Source organism: Carcharhinus amblyrhynchos, chromosome 31 (genome assembly GCF_965287045.1).
Source record: "Carcharhinus amblyrhynchos chromosome 31, sCarAmb.v2.hapA, whole genome shotgun sequence".
NCBI lineage: Eukaryota > Metazoa > Chordata > Chondrichthyes > Carcharhiniformes > Carcharhinidae > Carcharhinus > Carcharhinus amblyrhynchos.
Window position 1 is genome coordinate 17,413,605 of NC_137354.1, and position 18,082 is coordinate 17,431,686.

At 46.2% G+C, this 18,082-nt stretch overlaps 1 protein-coding gene across 1 annotated transcript in view; it reads left to right on the plus strand.

Annotated features, from left to right (window-relative positions):
- The first annotated feature begins 3,980 nt into the window (after window positions 1-3,980).
- The window catches only part of arhgap22a (Rho GTPase activating protein 22a), a 237,944-nt gene continuing 223,842 nt past the window's right edge, over window positions 3,981-18,082 (plus strand). Inside the window, exon 1 of the mRNA XM_080215690.1 lies at window positions 3,981-4,072. Coding sequence (XP_080071816.1) covers window positions 4,039-4,072 — 34 coding nt within the window. The 5' untranslated portion in view covers window positions 3,981-4,038. The remainder of the gene's footprint in view (window positions 4,073-18,082) is intronic.

An 18,082-nucleotide genomic window follows, 5' to 3' on the forward strand; every position in this document is an offset into this window, starting at 1 on the left:
AAACAATCCCAGTTAATTCGATCTCTCCTCACAGCTAAAACCCTCCATACCAGGGCAACATCCTGGTCAACCTTTTCTGTACTCCCTCCAAAGCCTCCACATCCCTCTGGTGGTGTAGAGACCAGGATTGGACACAGTATTCTAAATGTGGCCTTACCAATGTTTTAGATAACTGAACATAATTTGCCGACTTTTATACTTGTCGTTGAAGCATTCCCGCTGTCTTCCTCTTGTCTGGGAGTGTCCTTGTTCAGGGCAAAGATTAGCTTTGGCAGGCAGGACTCTGGTGTCTTAGCTGGCCAAACGGAATTGGTTTCGGATGAGCATGACCTCGATGTTGCTGATCTTCAAAGTCGCTGGTGTTAGTACGCCTGTCCTCCCAGCTGATGGAGAGAATCTATCTTATACAGCACTGCTGGTACCTGGGTGACACAGTGACTCAATGTTAGCAGTGCTGCTTTCCAGCACCAGGGATCTGGGTTCGATTCCCGGCGTGGGAATCAAAGTCTGTGTGGAGTTTGCACTATGTCTGCGTGGGTTTCCTCCAGGTGCTCCAGTTTCCTCCCACAGTCTGAAAGGCGTGCTGGTTAGATGCATTGGCCGTGCTAAGTTCTCCCTCAGTGTACCCAAACAGGCACCAGAGTGTGGCAACTGGGAGACTTTCACAGTAACTTCATTGCACAGTTAATAGAAACCTACTTGTGACTGATAAATAAGCTTTAAAAACAACTTTTACCTCTCCAGTGCCTTGAGATAACATCTGTACATAGCCCAAGTAGGTGAACTATAAGTTTAAGTTTTAAATTTAAGGTTGATTTATTGGTGTCACAAGTCGGCTTACATTAACACTGCAATGAAGTTGGCTGTGAAAATCCCCTAGTTGCCACATTCCAGTGCCTTCGGCTACACTGAGGGAGAATTCAGCAAGGCCAATGCACCTAACCAGCACGTCTTTTGGACTGTGGGAGGAAACCGGAGCACCTGGAGGAAACCCACGCAGACACAAGGAGAACGTGCAGACTCTGCACAGACAGTGACCCAAGCTGGGAATCGAACCGAGGTCCCTAACGCTGTGCGGCAGCAGTGCTAACCATTGTGACCGTGTTACCCTGGATGCTATGTAATTAAACAATTCTTCCGTGAGTTTCTGTGCTCAATTAACAGAACACACAATCATAATATGTAAAAGAAACTGGACATATATGAAAAATATGTAAAATTATGGAGAATTGTATACTGTAACATTTTTGGTTGCACTCTGAGAAATATGAATGTTAAATAGTCCAGCAGGCATCCCACATTAACTCTCCATTATCCACCCTAATGAAGCTATGAATGTGTTTGTCTTCTCCTTATGATTGTCCCACAGGCAGTGGACATTCAAAGATAATAAAAAGAGTACAAACACTTGGCGCGTAATGTTACAGCAGGACCTCAGACACTGAAGATGAACCCAATTCAAAAGGCATAAATTAGGTTCAATCCATCTCGGATTGTGAGGGTGATTCACACCTGAGCGAGGGAGATTGGCGAGGGGGGTTTGTTCAGCGAGGGAATATCGCACAAACGACTTTGCAGCACAGGCTTTCCAGTGGATGTCATAGAATCCCACAGTGCAGATGGAGACCAATCGGCCCATCAATTCTGCACCAACAATGACCCCACCCTATCCCCATAACCCAGCGTATTTAACCTGATAATCCCCCTGACACTAAGGGGCAATTTAGCATGGCCAGTTAACCTAACCCGCACACCTTTGAAGCGAGGGAGGAAACTGGAGCACTCAGAGGAAACCCACACAGACATGGGGGGGGGGGGGGGGAATGTGCAGACTCCGCACAGATAATCAGAAGGATGGATAATTGGGATGGGAATATGGAGGCTCCATATTCTTTACCCAGAGAGAGTGGTTAGAATGTATAATTCTCCATCATGGGAGTAATTTAGGTGAATGGCATAGATGACATGGCGTCATTGTTTAAAATAAAGAGTTGCCCATTTTATGCAGGTGAAGATCTTGTGATGTAGTGGGTTAGTATCCCTGCCTCTGAGCCAGAAACTCCAGGTTTGACTCCCACCCCAGGACTTGATGGCCAAAGAAGGTGCATTCATAACGCGGCCAAACAGGTTGAGTGTCAACCTGTAAAACCCCTCCAAATGTCTGGCAGTAAGAGCGGGAGAGAGTCCTGATCATCCCCGCTTGATGTGGAGTAGCGCCCCTCAAGCTATAAGGCTTCCTGGCAACAGATTGGCGACCTGTGCTGGGTAGAATCTGCTATGGAAAGAGATGAATGTCTGCCTTTTTCCACGCTAGGTGCAGGGAGAGAAACAACAACACTTTAAGAGGTGAGGAAAATGTTTTTCTCTTTGAGGGTAGGGAGTCTTTGGAACTCTCTCCCTCAAAAGGTGGTTGAAGAGGAATATTGGAAAATCTTGAAACCACAGGTAGATGGATTTGTGGTTAACAAGGTTATTAGGGCTAGGGGGAATGTGGGGTTGAGGTTATAATCAGATCAACCACGATCCTATTGAATGGGAGAGCAGGCTCGAGGGACTGAGTGGCCTGCTCCTACTGCTAGTTTGTATGTTTATATTCATGTACATTTAAGGGGAAGCTAGATAAGGGAATGAGAGAGAAAGGATGAGCAGGTTATACAGCAGTTAGCATTGCTGCCTCACAGCACCAGGGACCTGGGTTCGATTCCCGGCTTGGGTCACAGTCTGTGCGGAGCCTGCACGTTCTCCCCGTGTCTGCGTGGGTTTCCTCCAGTTTCCTCCCACAGTCTGAAAGACATGATGGTTAGGTGTATTAGCCATGCTAACTTCTCCCTCAGTGTACCTGAACAGGTGTGGTGACTAGAAGATTTTCACTGTATCCTCATTGCAGTGTTAATGTAAGCCAACTTGTGACACTAGATAAAGGAATGAGGGAGAAAGGATCAGTAAGTTACACAGTGGTTAGTACTGCTGCTTCACAGCGCCAGGAACCCGGACTCAATTCCCGGCTTGGGTCACTGTCTGTGTGGAGTCTGCACATTCTCCCCATGTCTGCGTGGGTTTTCTTCCGCAGTCCGAAAGACATGCCGGTTAAGTGTATTGGCCGTACTAAATTCTTCCCTCTGTGTAGCCGAACAGGTGTGGCGACTGGGAGATTTTCACTGTATCATTGCAGTGTTATGTTATCCTACTTGTGACCCTAATAAATAAATGTAGGTGAGACAAAATAAAATCAGGTGAGAGGAGTTTGTGTGGACTAGCGTAGACCAGTTGGGCTGAATGGCTTGTATTTGTGCTGGTAAATTGTATGTAAAGTAATGGGTATATTAACTCTAGAGGGATACTAGTCACAGTAAGAGCTGGAAGCATAATAACAAGGAATAGGTATGGCCTTTGTAGCCAAGGGGTGCAGGTTACTGTGGTATCCCCCACATATTAACCCCTATTAACCCACTCACCCAAAGATACATTAGAAAACACACGTCTCCCTCTCCGAGGGATGGGGGCTATTGTTTCGCACTGGGCGCAGGCTTATCAACTCTGTGTCCGTCCTGACCTCTGTGTCCCTGTTTGTTCCCCTCAAACGAGAATGCAGGACCTATCGATTCGATTCTTGTCACCGCATACATTAACCGGACAATGAGTTAATGCTGTCCTTCCCATATTAAAGGTATATTAATAACACTGGGCATGGGCCAATTAGGGAAAGGAGACACTAGCGATCACCCCCACCACCCCTCCAGTGTGATTTATCAGCTGTAATGTCTCAAGTACTTAATGGTTAGTTTTGAAGCAGAATTAATTCAGAAGGCAGATAAATAATGCATGAGGGTTTTATTTTAGCCTGATGCGGAGACATCATTCCGGGACTGTCAGTGCGGAGGGTGGAGGTTGGGGGGGGGAGTGGATGGCACGACGGTTCTCACTGGTGGAACTGGCCAGAGGGAGTCGGCTGGCAAAGGGGTAATGGTATCAGGAGTGCGAGGAGGGAGATTGACGGTATGCTGAGTGCTTTAAGCCGGGAGACAGAGGATAGAGAGCATGCTGAGTCCCAAAATAAGGCAGGTCAGGAGAGGTAAGTGCAACGTGTTATTGACTGTTTTCTCTTGTACTTAGACTGATTACCTGAGGTACAGAGGAGAGATGCAGCAGTCACACTGACTGTCGTACAGTCCAGCGATACCTTTGTCTTATCATTACACTCTTTGTAAAGCTGGAGGCTGTTGGAAACTAATATTGATTTGTAGCCTCTGCTACTGAGTGCCTGGCTGTTCTTTTGCAAAAGCAGAGAGGCGAAGGGAGAATTAAGTACGAGTTAAGATGTAGTGATGCAGAACTGGATTGAACGGAAAGATAACTTAAAGTGAAGACTCAAATCAGGTCTCGAAGCTTAACAGGAATGAAACAGAGAGCTAGTATCTCCCTCCCTGCAATATTAAATTCAACACAATATATTCTCCCCCCGAATAAACAGAATGGTGGTATAGTGGCTCGTACTGTTGCCCCACAACTCCAGGGAACCAGGTTCAATTCCTGTCTGTGTGAAGTTTGCACTTTGTTCCTCGTGTTTGCATGGGTTTCCCCCAGGTGTTCTGGTTTCCTCCCACAGTCAAAGATGTGCAGGTTAGGTTGATTGGCCATGTTAAATTGTCCTTTAGTGTCCAAAGATGTGCAGGATTAGCCATGCTAAATTGCTGCTTAGTGTCCCAAAATGTGTAGGTTAAGTTGATTGGCCATGTTAAATTGTCCTTTAGTGTCCAAAGATGTGCAGATTAGATGGATTGGCCATGCTAAATTGCCCTTTAGTGTCCAAAAATATATGGGTTAGGTGGATTGACCATGGTAAATTATTGCTTAATGTCCAAAGATGTGCAGATTGGGGGGTTGGCCATGCTAAGTTTCTCCTTAGTGTTAAGAGGACTAGCAGGGCAAATATGTGGGACTATGGGGATAGGACCTGGTTGGGATTGTTCTCGGTGCAGGTTTGATGGGCCAAATGGCCGCCTTATGCATTGTCGGGGTTCTATGACTCTATGATTCTATGTCAGTAAGCCAGGATAGTTTGTTCCAATGCTAAGTGCTCCCTAATATAATTGACAATTAGGTCCTGCTGCATCATTGAATCGTACTTTGATTTATTTTACACACAAGTTTCACGGCAGCATTAATCTCATCCTGCTGAGAAGGGTAAAAAGCTTGTACTGCAAGATGTGCTAACTTGAGACCTCCGCACAGGCAGGGACTGATTTTTCCCTTTTGCTTGTTGTTCAAACGGAAGGCTGAGTGGACAGCAGACGTATATTATCGGGCAGTTGCTCATCCTGATGAGTGCTTCCATTAGAGCGATTGGCATTGGGAGCTGCGACGTAGGGTCAGGAGCTGTGCTCCGTCTGCAGCCTGCCTTTCCTCGCTATCAGCAGAAGGAGAAAACGAAAGTCAAAGTCCTCATTCATTCATTGATTTTTTCAGCAATAAAGTATCGATCGTCTGTCTGTCACGGGGAACGGAACGAAGCAGGATTCTGGTGTCCTCGGAAAGCAGGTTATAAATAATCCGGGGTGAAATGGGTTTGCAAGCACGCTTCCGTCCAATTATCCGTGGGGGACTTTGGTTTGTGAAAGACTTTCAACAGCTTTCTCTCTCCCTCTCTTTCTCCCTGTGTGGCAGTACGTCGCTCACAGGCAGTTCAGTTAAGCAGCTTATGTGCTGCAAAGGATCATAGACTCCCGACAGTGCAGAAGGAGGCCATTCAGCCCATTGAGTTGGCACCAGCTCTCTGACAGAGTATCATATCCAGCCCTCCCCCTGCCCTATCTCCATAACCCTGTGCAGTAAGCATGGCCAACCCTTAACCGACACATCTTTGGACACTAAGGGGAAATTTAGCGTGGCAAATCCACCTAACCTATACATCTTTTGACACCAAGGGATAACTTAGCACAGCCAATCCACCCAACCCACACATCGTTGGACATTAAGGGACAATTTAACATGAACAACCCACTTAACCTGCACATCTGTGGACACTAAGGGGCAATTTAAGCATGGCCAATCCACATAACCTACACACCTTTGGACACTAAGGGGCAATTTAGCATGGCCAATCCACCTAACCTGCATATCTTTGGATACAAAGGGGAAATTTAGCATGGCCAATCCACCTAACCTACTCATCTTTGGACACTAAAGGGAAATTTAACATGGCCAACCCACCTAACCTACACACCTTTGGACACTAAAGGGCAATTTAACATTGCCAATCCATTTAACTTGCATATCTTTGGATACAAAGGGGTAATTTAGCATGGCCAATCCATCTAACCCACACATCTTTGGACACTAAAGGGCAATTTAACATGACCAATTCATCTAATCTGCACATCTTTGGAGTGTGGGAGAAAACCGGAGCACCCAGAGGAAACCCACACAGACATGGGGAGAATATGCAAACTCCACACAGTGATCCGAGGCCAGAATTGAACTCAAGTCCCTTGCGCTGTGAGGCAGCAGTGCTAACCACTGTGCCACTGTCCCGCAGAACTGTACAGCTTGATGAGATCACATCAGAGATTTTTGCAAAATGATCAATACTAACAGCATTGGCGTTTTATCACAGAGTCCAGCGAACAAAGCTGTTTCCTCAGCTATAATTCTGGCCACATTTCCTCTTTCACACACCTCGAGCTTCACTTCCCTGCCTAAACTGGCATGTTGAATGATTTGATTTCAGTTTTGTTCACCCTCTTTATGCCACCTAACACAGGGTGGCACCGAAGTGGGTTCGATTCCGAGCTTGGCTCACTGTCTGTGTGGAGTCTGCACATTCTCCTCGTGTCTGCGTGGGTTTCCACCGGGTGCTCCGGTTTCCTCCAGTCGGAATGATGTGCTGGTTAGGTGGATTGGCCATGCTTAATTCTCCCTCAGTGTACCCGAACAGGCGCCGGAGTGTGGCAACTAGGGGATTTTCACAGTAACTTCATTGCAGGGTTAATGCAAGCCTACTTGTGACACCAATAAATAAACTTTAAAACTTAAAATCTTCCATTCAATGTCTGTGGACACACATGAATTAGGCATAAGATTAAGTCCCTCGCATCTGCTCCGCCATTCAGTGCGATCATGGCTGATTTGACATAAACTTATTGTACTCATCAGATTGTTTTTAATTGATATAAATCGCCAACTGAAACAGAGTAAAATGATTTACTCCCCACTTCGGGAAGAAACCTTAAATTGTTCATTGCAGGAAGTATAGAAAAGGTTTAGGTAATTCAATTGGCCAGACGGTTTGTTTCTGAGAGGGAGCGATGCCAACAGCGTGGGTTCAATTCCCGCACCGGCTGAGGTTATTCATGAAGGCCCAGCCTTCTCAACCTTGCCCCTTGAGGTGACCCTCAGGTTACATTTTGATTTGATTTGATTTATTAAAGTCACATGTATTATTGTTGTGAAAAGTGTTGTTTCTTGCGCGCTATACAGACAAAGCATACCGTTCATGGAGGAAGAAATGAGAGGGCGCAGAATGTAGTGTCACAGTCATAGCTAGGGTGTAGAGAAAGATCAACTTAGTGCAAGGTGAATGTAACCCAATCCATCACGCAAACCAGCCTCCTATCCGTTGACTCTACGTACACTTCCCACTACCTCGGCAAAGCAGCCAGCACAATCAAGAATCCCACACGTTCCGGACATTTTCTCTGCCACCTTTTTCCATCAGGAAAAAGATACAAAAGTCTGACATCACGTACCAACTGATTCAAGAGCAGCTTCTTCCCTGCTGCCATCAGACCTTTGAATGGACCTACCTCGCATTAAGTTGATCTTCCTCTACACCCTAGCTATGACTGTAATACTACATTCTGAACTCTCTCCTTCCCTTCTCTATGAACGGTATGCTTTGTCTGTATAGTGTGCAAGAAACAATACTTTTCACTGTATGTTAATACATGTTACAATGATAAATCAAATCAAACCAAAATCAAAGAGGTAGGTCCATTCAAAAGACTGACAGCAGCAGGGAAGAAGCTGTTTTTGAGTCAGTTGGTATGTGACCCCAGACTTTTGTATGATTTTTCCGAACTGAAGAAGATCAAAGAGAGAATGCCTGGGATGTGTGGGGTGCTTAATTATACTGGCTACTTTTTTGAGGCAGTGGGAAGTGTAGATGGAGTCAGTGGGTGGGAGGGTGGTGTGTGTGATGGATTGGGATTCGTTCATGACCCTTTGTAGTTCCTTGCGGTCTTGGTCAGAGCAGGAGCCATTCCAAGCTGTGATACAACCAGAAAGGATGTTTTCTATGGTGCATCTGTAGAAGTTAGTGAGAGCTGTGGCTGACATGTCAGTCTGACATCTCAAATCACCCCCAGTCAGTTCCCCCCCTTTGATGGGAAAGCAACCTTGGGGACTGTGGCAACATTTACATTTTAATTATGTAAGTGTGATTGGATTTATAAACTTGATCACAAGGGTGAAATCCAGAGCGCAGAAAAACCATTTGTGTCCCTTATCATCTTTGGATTTGGAATTTGATGAGATCTTTGAGTTAAGCATCATCGACCAACTGGGAAGCTTGCTTCAGAGGTGTTTGCTTCAATGAAAAGGTGCTTGCTTAGAAAATTTGAACAGAGCTCAACACTAGAGGCTGGAAGTTAACCCTTGCAAATCTCATGGATGGTCATTCTTGGCCTTTTGGCTAAGACCAGGCATCAGTTCAAGCCCATGGTAAGGTGCAATGCCTCATCTTGTCAACTTGGATCTTGTTTGCCTCTCTTGCGGGGACTATGAATTGGATTCAGTTTGAATTTGGTTTTTGGAGCCAGCAAGGAGATGGATTTGGGTTTGCCCAATCCATTCTGAGCATTGCCTTTAAGAATGGAGTAAAAAGTTTTTAAAAATCGAGTGCATGAACTCTCACTCTGCTTATATGATATTCATGTCTTTTTTATGATTATTCTCTGTGGGCGTCACTGGCTAGGCCAGCATTTATTACCCATCCCTAACTGCCCCTTGTGAAGGTGGTGGTGAGTTGCTGATTTGAATTGCTGCAGTCCCTGTGGTGTAGGTACACCCACAGTGCTGTTGGGGAGGGAGTTTCAGGATTTTGACCCAGCGATAGTGAAGGAACGATGAGACATTTCCGAGCCAGGATGGTGAGTGGCTTGGAGGGGAGCTTTCAGGTGATGGTGTTCCCATGTATCTGCTGCCCTTGTCCTTCTAGGTGGAGGGTTTGGAAGGTGCTGTCTTGACGACAAATCTGGGAACTTGCCATTAAATAAAGGGATTGTTTTGGCTTGTGCTCAGGATCCAGCTAGAGTTCTTTCCATAGAATCCCGACAGTACAGAAGGAGGCCAGTTGGCCCATCAGGCCTGCACCAACTCTCCAAGGAAGTATCTTACCCAGGTCCACCCCCTGGCCTACCCCTGTAATCCCACGCACTTCCCATGACCAATCCACCTAACCTGCATATCTTGGACACTAAGAGGAAATTTAGCATAGCCAATTCACCTAACCTGCACATATTTGGACTGTGGGAGGAAACTGGAGCACCCGGAGGAAACCCACGCAGACATGGGGAGAATGTGCAAACTCCACACAGACAGTCACTCGAGGCTGGAATCGAACCAGGTGCTTGGTGTTGTGAGGCAAATTTATCGTATGCAGTGAGTGAAATACATCACCTGAAAGAGTGAAAGAAGCAGTAACTTTTACAAAAAGGATTGACAGTATAAAGTTTAAGGAGAATGGGCCGTGGAGTGAGACTGTGTAACTCTTTAAAGAGCTGGAACTTACCCAACGGGCCAAATGGCCTCCTGTGTTGCATGATGCTACAATACTCTTATATTCTCAGCTTCGAGTTCAGATCCCTAGGGTAATCGACATTAGCCTGTCCCCATCTGAAAAAGCAGGTTTGCTGCATCAGTGAATCCTCCCAGCATGATTCCCTTCTCTTTAATCAGAGTGTAGCCTCCATCCCATCAATTAGCTCATTGTGGCCTGGGTCCGTGGCTTCCTGCTCAACAGGCCTGGATTCCCTGAAGACGGCCTCAAATGTCCCCCAAGCACAGACGCCCCAGGCTCGTACACGTCCTCCCTGAAGCTTCCCTTTCAAGGCCGTTTCGACTCCCGGAGGATGCCCGCAGGCTTGTCCCCCTGCACTAATGATAACTGAATCTTCCCTCTCAGAGGTGACACAGCAGCTTACTCGAGTCAGCATTGTGAGCCTAACCCATACTGACAATCTGAACTTAACCCACCTCCCACTCATCAGGTTACTGGAGCCTTTGGCAAATACAAACTACAAAGTACAGCACAGGAACAAGGCAGCATGGTGGCACAGTGGTTTGCACCTCTGCCTCACAGCGCCAGGGACCCGGGTTCGATTCCCAGCTTGGGTCGCTGTCTGTGTGAAGTCCGCACATTCTCCCCGTGTCTGCGTGGGTTTCCTCCGGGCGCTCCGTTTTCCTCCCACAGTCCAAAGATGTGTGGCTTAGGTTGACTGACCGTGCAATATTCCCTTAGTGTCAGGGGGACTAGCTGGGATAAATGCATGGGGTTATGGGGATAAGGTCTGGGTGGGATTGTGGCCAGTACAGACTCGATGGTCTGAATGGCCTCCTTCTGCACTTTAGGGATTCTATGATTCTGTAACAGGTCCTTTGGCCCTCCAGGATAGTGCCAATCATGATGCCCTGGATAAAATAAAACCTTTCTTGATCCGTATCCCTCTATTCCCTCCCTATTCATGTACCCACCCAGATGCCTCTTAAATGTTGCTAATGTGCCCGCTTCCGCCACCTCTTCTGGCAGCGCGTTCCAGGCACCCACCACTCTCTGCATGACAAATTTCCCCAGTGTATCCCCCTTAAACTTTCCCCTGCTCACCTTGAACCTGTGACCCCTTGTAATTGACACTTCCACCCTGGGAATAAAAGAACAAAGTAAAATAAAGATATACACTCACTCACATAGAAAGAAAGCAAGATAGGGGGAGGTGAGGAAAATTATTTACTCTGTGACTTGGGGTCTGCAATTGACTTGATTTATTATTGTCACATGTATTGGGATACAGTGAAAAGTATTGTTTCTTGCGCGCCATACAGATAAAGCATACCATTCATAGAGAAGGAAAGGAGAGAGTGCAGAGTGTAGTGTTACAGTCATAGCTAGGGTGTAGAGAAAGATCAACTTAATGCAAGGTAGGTCCATTCAAAAATCTGACAGCAGCAGGGAAGAAGGTATCCTTGAGTCGGTTGGTACGTGGCCTCAGACTTTTGTATCTTTTGCCCGCTGGGAGAAGATGGGAGAGAGAATGTCCGGGGTGCGTGGGGTCCTTAATTATCCTGGCTGTTTTTCTGAGGCCATGGGAAGTGTAGACAGAGTCAGTGGATGGGAGGCTGGTTGATAGTGGACGCATTGCCTGATCGTGTGAGGGTGGAACTAACTCCTTTGTGTTCCAAAAGGATACTCGATACATTTTGAAAAAAAGGTTTGCAGGGGCTGTGAGGAAATGGCACTCGAGTGGGACTAATTGGATAACTCACCAAAGAGTTGGCATAGGCGCGATGGCCCAAATGGCCTCTTTCCTTGCTCTGAACAATAATATACTGTAGATTATTTCATTGGAAACCCAACCAAGTTTTGCAAGTGGAGTTGCCGCAGTGTTGCCATGTATTCCTAGATGTAGCCGCACAAATTTATCTCACTAACCCCCCCTCCTGATACTGAGAGCAATTTAGCACGGCCAATCAACCTAACCCACACATCTTTGGACTGTGGGAGAAAACGGGAGGACCCGGAGGAAACCCATGCAGACACGAGGAGAATGTGCAAACTCCGCACAGGCAGTGACCCAAGGCTGGAATTGAATCCGGGTCCCTGGCGCTGTGAGGCAGCAGTGCTAACCACTGTGCCACCTTGCTGCCCCAAGAGAGACCTGAAAGCTGAGAGCTGAGAGAGTGCAGCTCTCCATTAGTACTCAGTGCAGCTCTCCATTAGTACTCAGTGCAGCTCTCCATTAGTACTCAGTGCAGCACTCCATTAGTACTCAGTGCAGCACTCCATTAGTACTCAGTGCAGCACTCCATTAGTACTCAGTGCAGCACTCCATTAGTACTCAGTGCAGCACTCCATTAGTACTCAGTGCAGCACTCCATTAGTACTCAGTGCAGTGTTCATTAGTACTCAGTGTAGCTCTGAGTACTAATGAACACTGCACTGAGCACTAATGGAGAGCTGCACTGAGCACTAATGGAGAGCTGCACTGAGCACTAATGGAGAGCTGCACTGAGCACTAATGGAGCAGTGCACTGAGTACTAATGGAGCAGTGCACTGAGTACTAATGGAGCACTACACTCAGTACTAATGGAGAGCTGCACTGAGTACTAATGGAGAGCTGCACTGAGTACTAATGGAGAGCTGCACTAAGTATTAATGGACTATTCGGAGAGATTGCAACATAGATGTACCAAAAAGTAAGGACAAGTGATAGATGACCTATGGGTGAGGGAGAGAAGATTTTGATATTGGAACAGAGAATGTATGGGATATATTAAAGAAAGGTTAACATGAAGGAAGAGTCTAAAGTTGTTGAACCCAATGTCGAGTCCTGAAAGCCATAACCTGCCGAATTGGAAGCTGAAGTGCTGCTCCTCCAGTTTGCATTGGGCTTCACTGGAGCATTGCAGCAGCTCAGGGACGGACATGTGGACACAATCACAAGATGCTGGATTAAAAGCCAGGGTCACAGATGCCGGGCTGAGCGAAGGTGTCTAATGGGGCTTGGGACCCCACAGCAAATACATACATCCCAGATTCAGGCCAAAAATGTCCTTTTTGCTGGTAGATCCTGTCTTCAATTACACAACAACAGATTGTCACCCCCAAGAACTTCTTGACGACAAAACGATAATGCTGACTAGAGTGGCTTTTACAGCAATTTCCAATCATCGTCGAAAATGCCTTTCAACATGGATATATTAAGTCTTCCTTTGACTGAATGGCCACACGTCATCTCTTCAGAGTTTCATCAGCAGTCATTTTTGTTTTAAGTTTGTCAGACTTTTTAACCCAGCCTCTGTCCCACACTTCTTGCTTGATGTTTAGGACTGCACTATTTTTGCTCAGTTCCCCTTTTCTGGTGAAGAAATAGGAGTCAGAGACTTAAAGCAGTCAATCCTCTGCTCGAAAGCCACACAGTGTGTTTTGCTGCATAGAATAAAGTAACTATACACCATCAACAGCACTGAACATTCATTGAGAATATTGCAGGTGGGAGTGTGTTACCAAATCTCAAGGGGCGACTGGACAGATACATCAATAGGATTGGGAATAGAGGGATATGGTCCCCGGAAGGGTAGGGGGTTTTAGTTCAGTCGGGCGGCATGGTGGGTGCAGACTTGGAGGGCCGAAGGGCCTGTTCCTGTGCTGTAATTTTCTTTGTTCTAAACCATGCATCACACAGTGAGGCGTAGAGATTTGGAACATTTATAAACTGAACTGGAGACTGTATTATAAGCTGCGCTCCCTTTTAATTATTGAATTCATCTTTATAATTCTTGCAGCTCTTGTGGGCGGCACGGTGTCGCAGTGGTTAGCACACTGCTGTCTCACAGCGCCAGGGACCCAGGTTCAATTCCGGTCTCGGACTCTGCACATTCTCCTCGTGTCTGCATGGGTTTCCTCTGGGTGCTCTGGTTCCCTCCCACAGTCCAAAGATGTGCGGGTTAGGTGGATTGGCCGTGCTAAGTTGCCTCTTAGTGTCCCAAGATGTGTGGGTTAGGGGGACTAGTAGGGTAAACACTTGGGGTTATGGGGAACACTCTGGGTGGTCATCCCCCTTAGTGTCAGGGGGATGACTTGGGGCTACAGGAGTAGGGCCTGGGTGGGATTGTGGTTGATGCATACTCGATGGGGCAAAATGGCCTCCTACATTGGAGGTACATTGACACAAATAGGCACCGGACTGTTCATTGAAGTGTTAGTGTAAGCCTTACTTATGACTAATAAATAAACTTGTAGGGATTAATTAATGATCCAAACTTCACTGTATCATGATATACTATTTCCTTCTGCTCTCCTCAGAGTATTTCTGTTAATTTTCTTTGATATGGACAGCACTTTGCTGGTTGGTGTGTCAGAAGTATTTTGTTTCGTGTCGCATAGAGGAGAACGTCGATGAAATCATCTGTTTTTCTGTATGTGATGAACTCTTCCCCATTCAATGAAACCACATTCCCTCTTCTCCTGAAAGAGTTATCTCCATGACCTGGGCACCAACAACTCAATGTTCGTGTGTGAGCACTGGGAGAGCCAGGTCTGTGTCTAGGTTTCATGGCCTTGCACATAGAATCCACCAAATCACTACAGTGTAGAAGGAGACCATTCGGTCCATCAAGTCGGCACTAACTTTCCAAAAGTGCATCCCACCCGTGCCCTCCATCCCACAGCCCGATGCATTTAGCATGGCCAAATCACCTAACCTACACACCTTGGGATACTAAGGGACATTTTAGCATGGCCAATCCACCTAACCAATATATCTTTGGATACTAAGGGGCAATTTAGCATGGCCAATCCACCTAACCAATATATCTTTGGACACTAAGGGGCAATTTAGCATGGCCAATCCACCTAACCAATATATCTTTGGACACTAAGGGGCAATTTAGCATGGCCAATCCACCCAACCTATATACCTTCGGACACAAAGGGGCAATTTAGTATGGCCAATCCATCCAACCTATATATATATTTGGACACTAAGGGGCAATTTAGCATGGCCAATCCATCTAACCAACACATCTTTGGACACTAAGGGGCTATTTAGAATGGCCATACTACCTAACCTGTACATCTTTGGACACTAGGGGCAATTTTAGCATAGCCAATTCACATAACCTATACATCTTTGGACACTAAGGGGCAATTTAGCATGGCCAGTCCACCTAGCCTGCACATCTTTGAACACTAGGTGCAATTTACCATGGCCAATTCACCCAACCTACACATCTTTGGATACTAAAAGCAGCTTACCATGGCCAATCCACTTAAGGAGAACGTCGATGAAATCATCTGTTTTTCTGTATGTGATGAACTCTTCCCCATTCGGCAGGTTATGGCTCTCAGGACTCGACATTGGGTTCAACAACTTTAGACTTTTCCTTCATGTTAACCTTTCTTTAATATATCCCATACATTCTCTGTTCCAATATCAAAATCTTCTCTCCCTCACCCATAGGTCATCTATCACTTGTCCTTACTTTTTGCTACATCTATGTTGCAATCTCTCCGAATAGTCCATTAGTACTCAGTGTAGCTCTCCATTTGTGTAGCATCCACTTTGGATGCTATGAGGCAATTTAGCATGGCCAACCCACCTAAACTTCACACTTTTACACTGTGGAAGAAATCCAGAACACCCAGAGGAAACCCACACAAATGGATTATGTTACAAAATGTTAGGATGCTATTAAATTGAATGCATGGCTTTTTTTGCACAAGTAAAATCAAACTGCAGTGTGTTTTGTGAACTATGTCTGGGCAGCTGCCAAGAGAAAGGAAGGAAGAATAGGGAACCGGGTATTTTTTGCAATAGACAGAGTGCTCTGAATCAGGAAGCTGTTTAGACACTGATGAGGTTTCGAAGAAGCAGCAGCAAGAGAGAGACAGAGAGGCAGCCACTCTCAGGATTCAGCTCGAGTTGGAGTACTGACGTCAAAATGCAAAAGATCATTTTCTTAACCGAATGAAACAACTGGCCACCTTAGCTGTGCAGCTGGTAGTTGTTGGCTAGATTTGACCAATGGGTTCATGGTTTTCATTTGGAAAACGAGGTCCCAGAGAGTTTAGGTGTGGGGAAGCAGATATTTTTGTTTTTTCAATCTTTGATAGACTATATGTGGACTGCTAATTTGCCGAATTATTCTTTGTAGTGTTTTGTGTTTATTTATTAGTGTCACAAGGAGGCTTACATTAACACAGCAATGAAGTTACTATGAAAATCCCCCTGTTGCCACACTCTGGCACCTGTTCGGGCACACTGAGGGAGAATTTAGCACGGCCAATGCTCCTAACCACCACAACTTTCGGACTGTGGGAGGAAACCAGAGCACCCAGAGGAAACCCACACAGACACAGGGACAGCATGCAGTCTCTGCACTGACAGTGACCCAAGCTGGGGATCGAGCCTGGGTCCCTGGCGCTGTGAGGCAGAAATGCTTTAACAGCTACTTTTTATTTGTTGTTTGTTGCAAGAAAGGTCAGAGATCTCACAGAATCCCAACAATGCAGAAAGAGGCCATTTGGCCCATCGAGCCTGCGCTGACAACAATCCCATCCAGGCCTTATCCTTGTAACCCTACGCATTCACTCTAGCTGGTCTCCCTGATACTAAGGGGCAAGTTGGCATGGCCAATCTTTGGACTGTGGGAGGACTTGAGTGCCTCAAGGATCTGTTCTGGGACCCTTGTTGTTTGTCATTTTCATAAATGACCTGGATGAGGAAGTGGAGGGATGGGTAAGTAAGTTCGCTGATGACACGAAGGTCGGTGGTGTTGTGGATGATCTGGAAGGATGGCAAAAGTTGCAGCAGGACATAGATAGGATGCAGGACTGGGCGGAGAAGTGGCAGATGGACTTCAACGCGGATAAATGTGTTGTCGTCCATTTTGGCAGAACCAACGGGATGAACGAGTACACTATTAAGGGCAGAAGTCTGAGTAGTGTTGAGGAGCAGAAGGATCTTGGGGTCCGGGTCCACAGGACTCTTAAATTGGCCTCGCAGGTGGAGGAGGTGGTCAAGAAGGCGTATGGTGTACTGGCCTTCATTAATCGAGGGATTGAGTTTAGGAGTCGGGAGGTAATGCTGGAACTTTATAAGACCCTTGTCAGGCCTCATTTGGAGTATTGTGCGCAGTTCTGGTCGCCTCACTATAGGAAAGATGTAGAAGCTATTGAAAGGGTGCAGAGGAGATTTACAAGGATGTTGCCTGGACTGGGAGGCATGCCTTATGAAGTTAGGTTGAGGGAGCTGGGACTCTTTTCCCTGGAGAGACGAAGGTTGAGAGGCGACCTGATAGAAGTTTACAAAATGTTGAGAGGAATAGATAGGGTGGACTCTCAGAGGCTATTTCCCCGGTTTGAAATGGTCGCTACGAGAGGACACAGATTTAAGGTGCGGGGAGGGAGGTTCAGAAGTGATGTTAGGGGTAAGTTTTTCACTCAGAGGGTGGTGAGTGAATGGAATCGGCTGCCGTCAGTGGTGGTGGAGGCGAACTCGCTGGGGTCTTTTAAAAGACTTCTGGATGAGTATATGGGGTTTAATGAGATTGAGGGTTATAGATAGGTCTGTAGGTTGGTAGGTGATGTGGTCGGCGCAACTTGTGGGCCGAAGGGCCTGTTTGTGCTGTAGTGTTCTATGTTCTATGTTCTATGAAACCGGACCACCTGCAGGAAACCCTGGATAGTATTGTGGTCGGGGCAGACACGATGGGCTGAATGGCCTCTTTCTGCACTGTAGGATTCTATGATTCTATTTTATGAGATCACAGGGTCTTTGCAATGTCCATGTCCACCCACTGTGATTCCCGAGGTGGTCGGGATGGGAAAATGTTCCTGTTTTATCTTCATAAATCATGTACTGTTCCTATTTATTGATGGGACAATCTTGAAGCTACTTATGTTTGGCCAAATGATTATTATTTCAGCTAGATTATCTTTTTAAATTGGACACACTGTACAAACTGACACCATCAGACAGCTGCACTGAGCTGGGATTTCATTCTGCTGAATGGAGGAAGAGGATTGTCCACTTATTAATAACTTCCAGATATAAATACTTCAAAACCCCAAAAAAGTGACTTTATAGGAAGAGCGAGCCCAGTTCCAGGCACACTGGGCTATTGAACATCTGCAGTCAAGTCTAGGAACAGCTGCGTTGCTGCAAATCTGTTCTGGCTGTTGAGTAGTTCTCACTGCCAAGGTGATCCGCATTGTTATCCATTGCTGAATCACAGTGGTTGCTTTGTACAGAAAACTCCCAGACAAGATTTTGCAGTGGTTTTAACTTTAGTCTGTTCAGCGGCTGA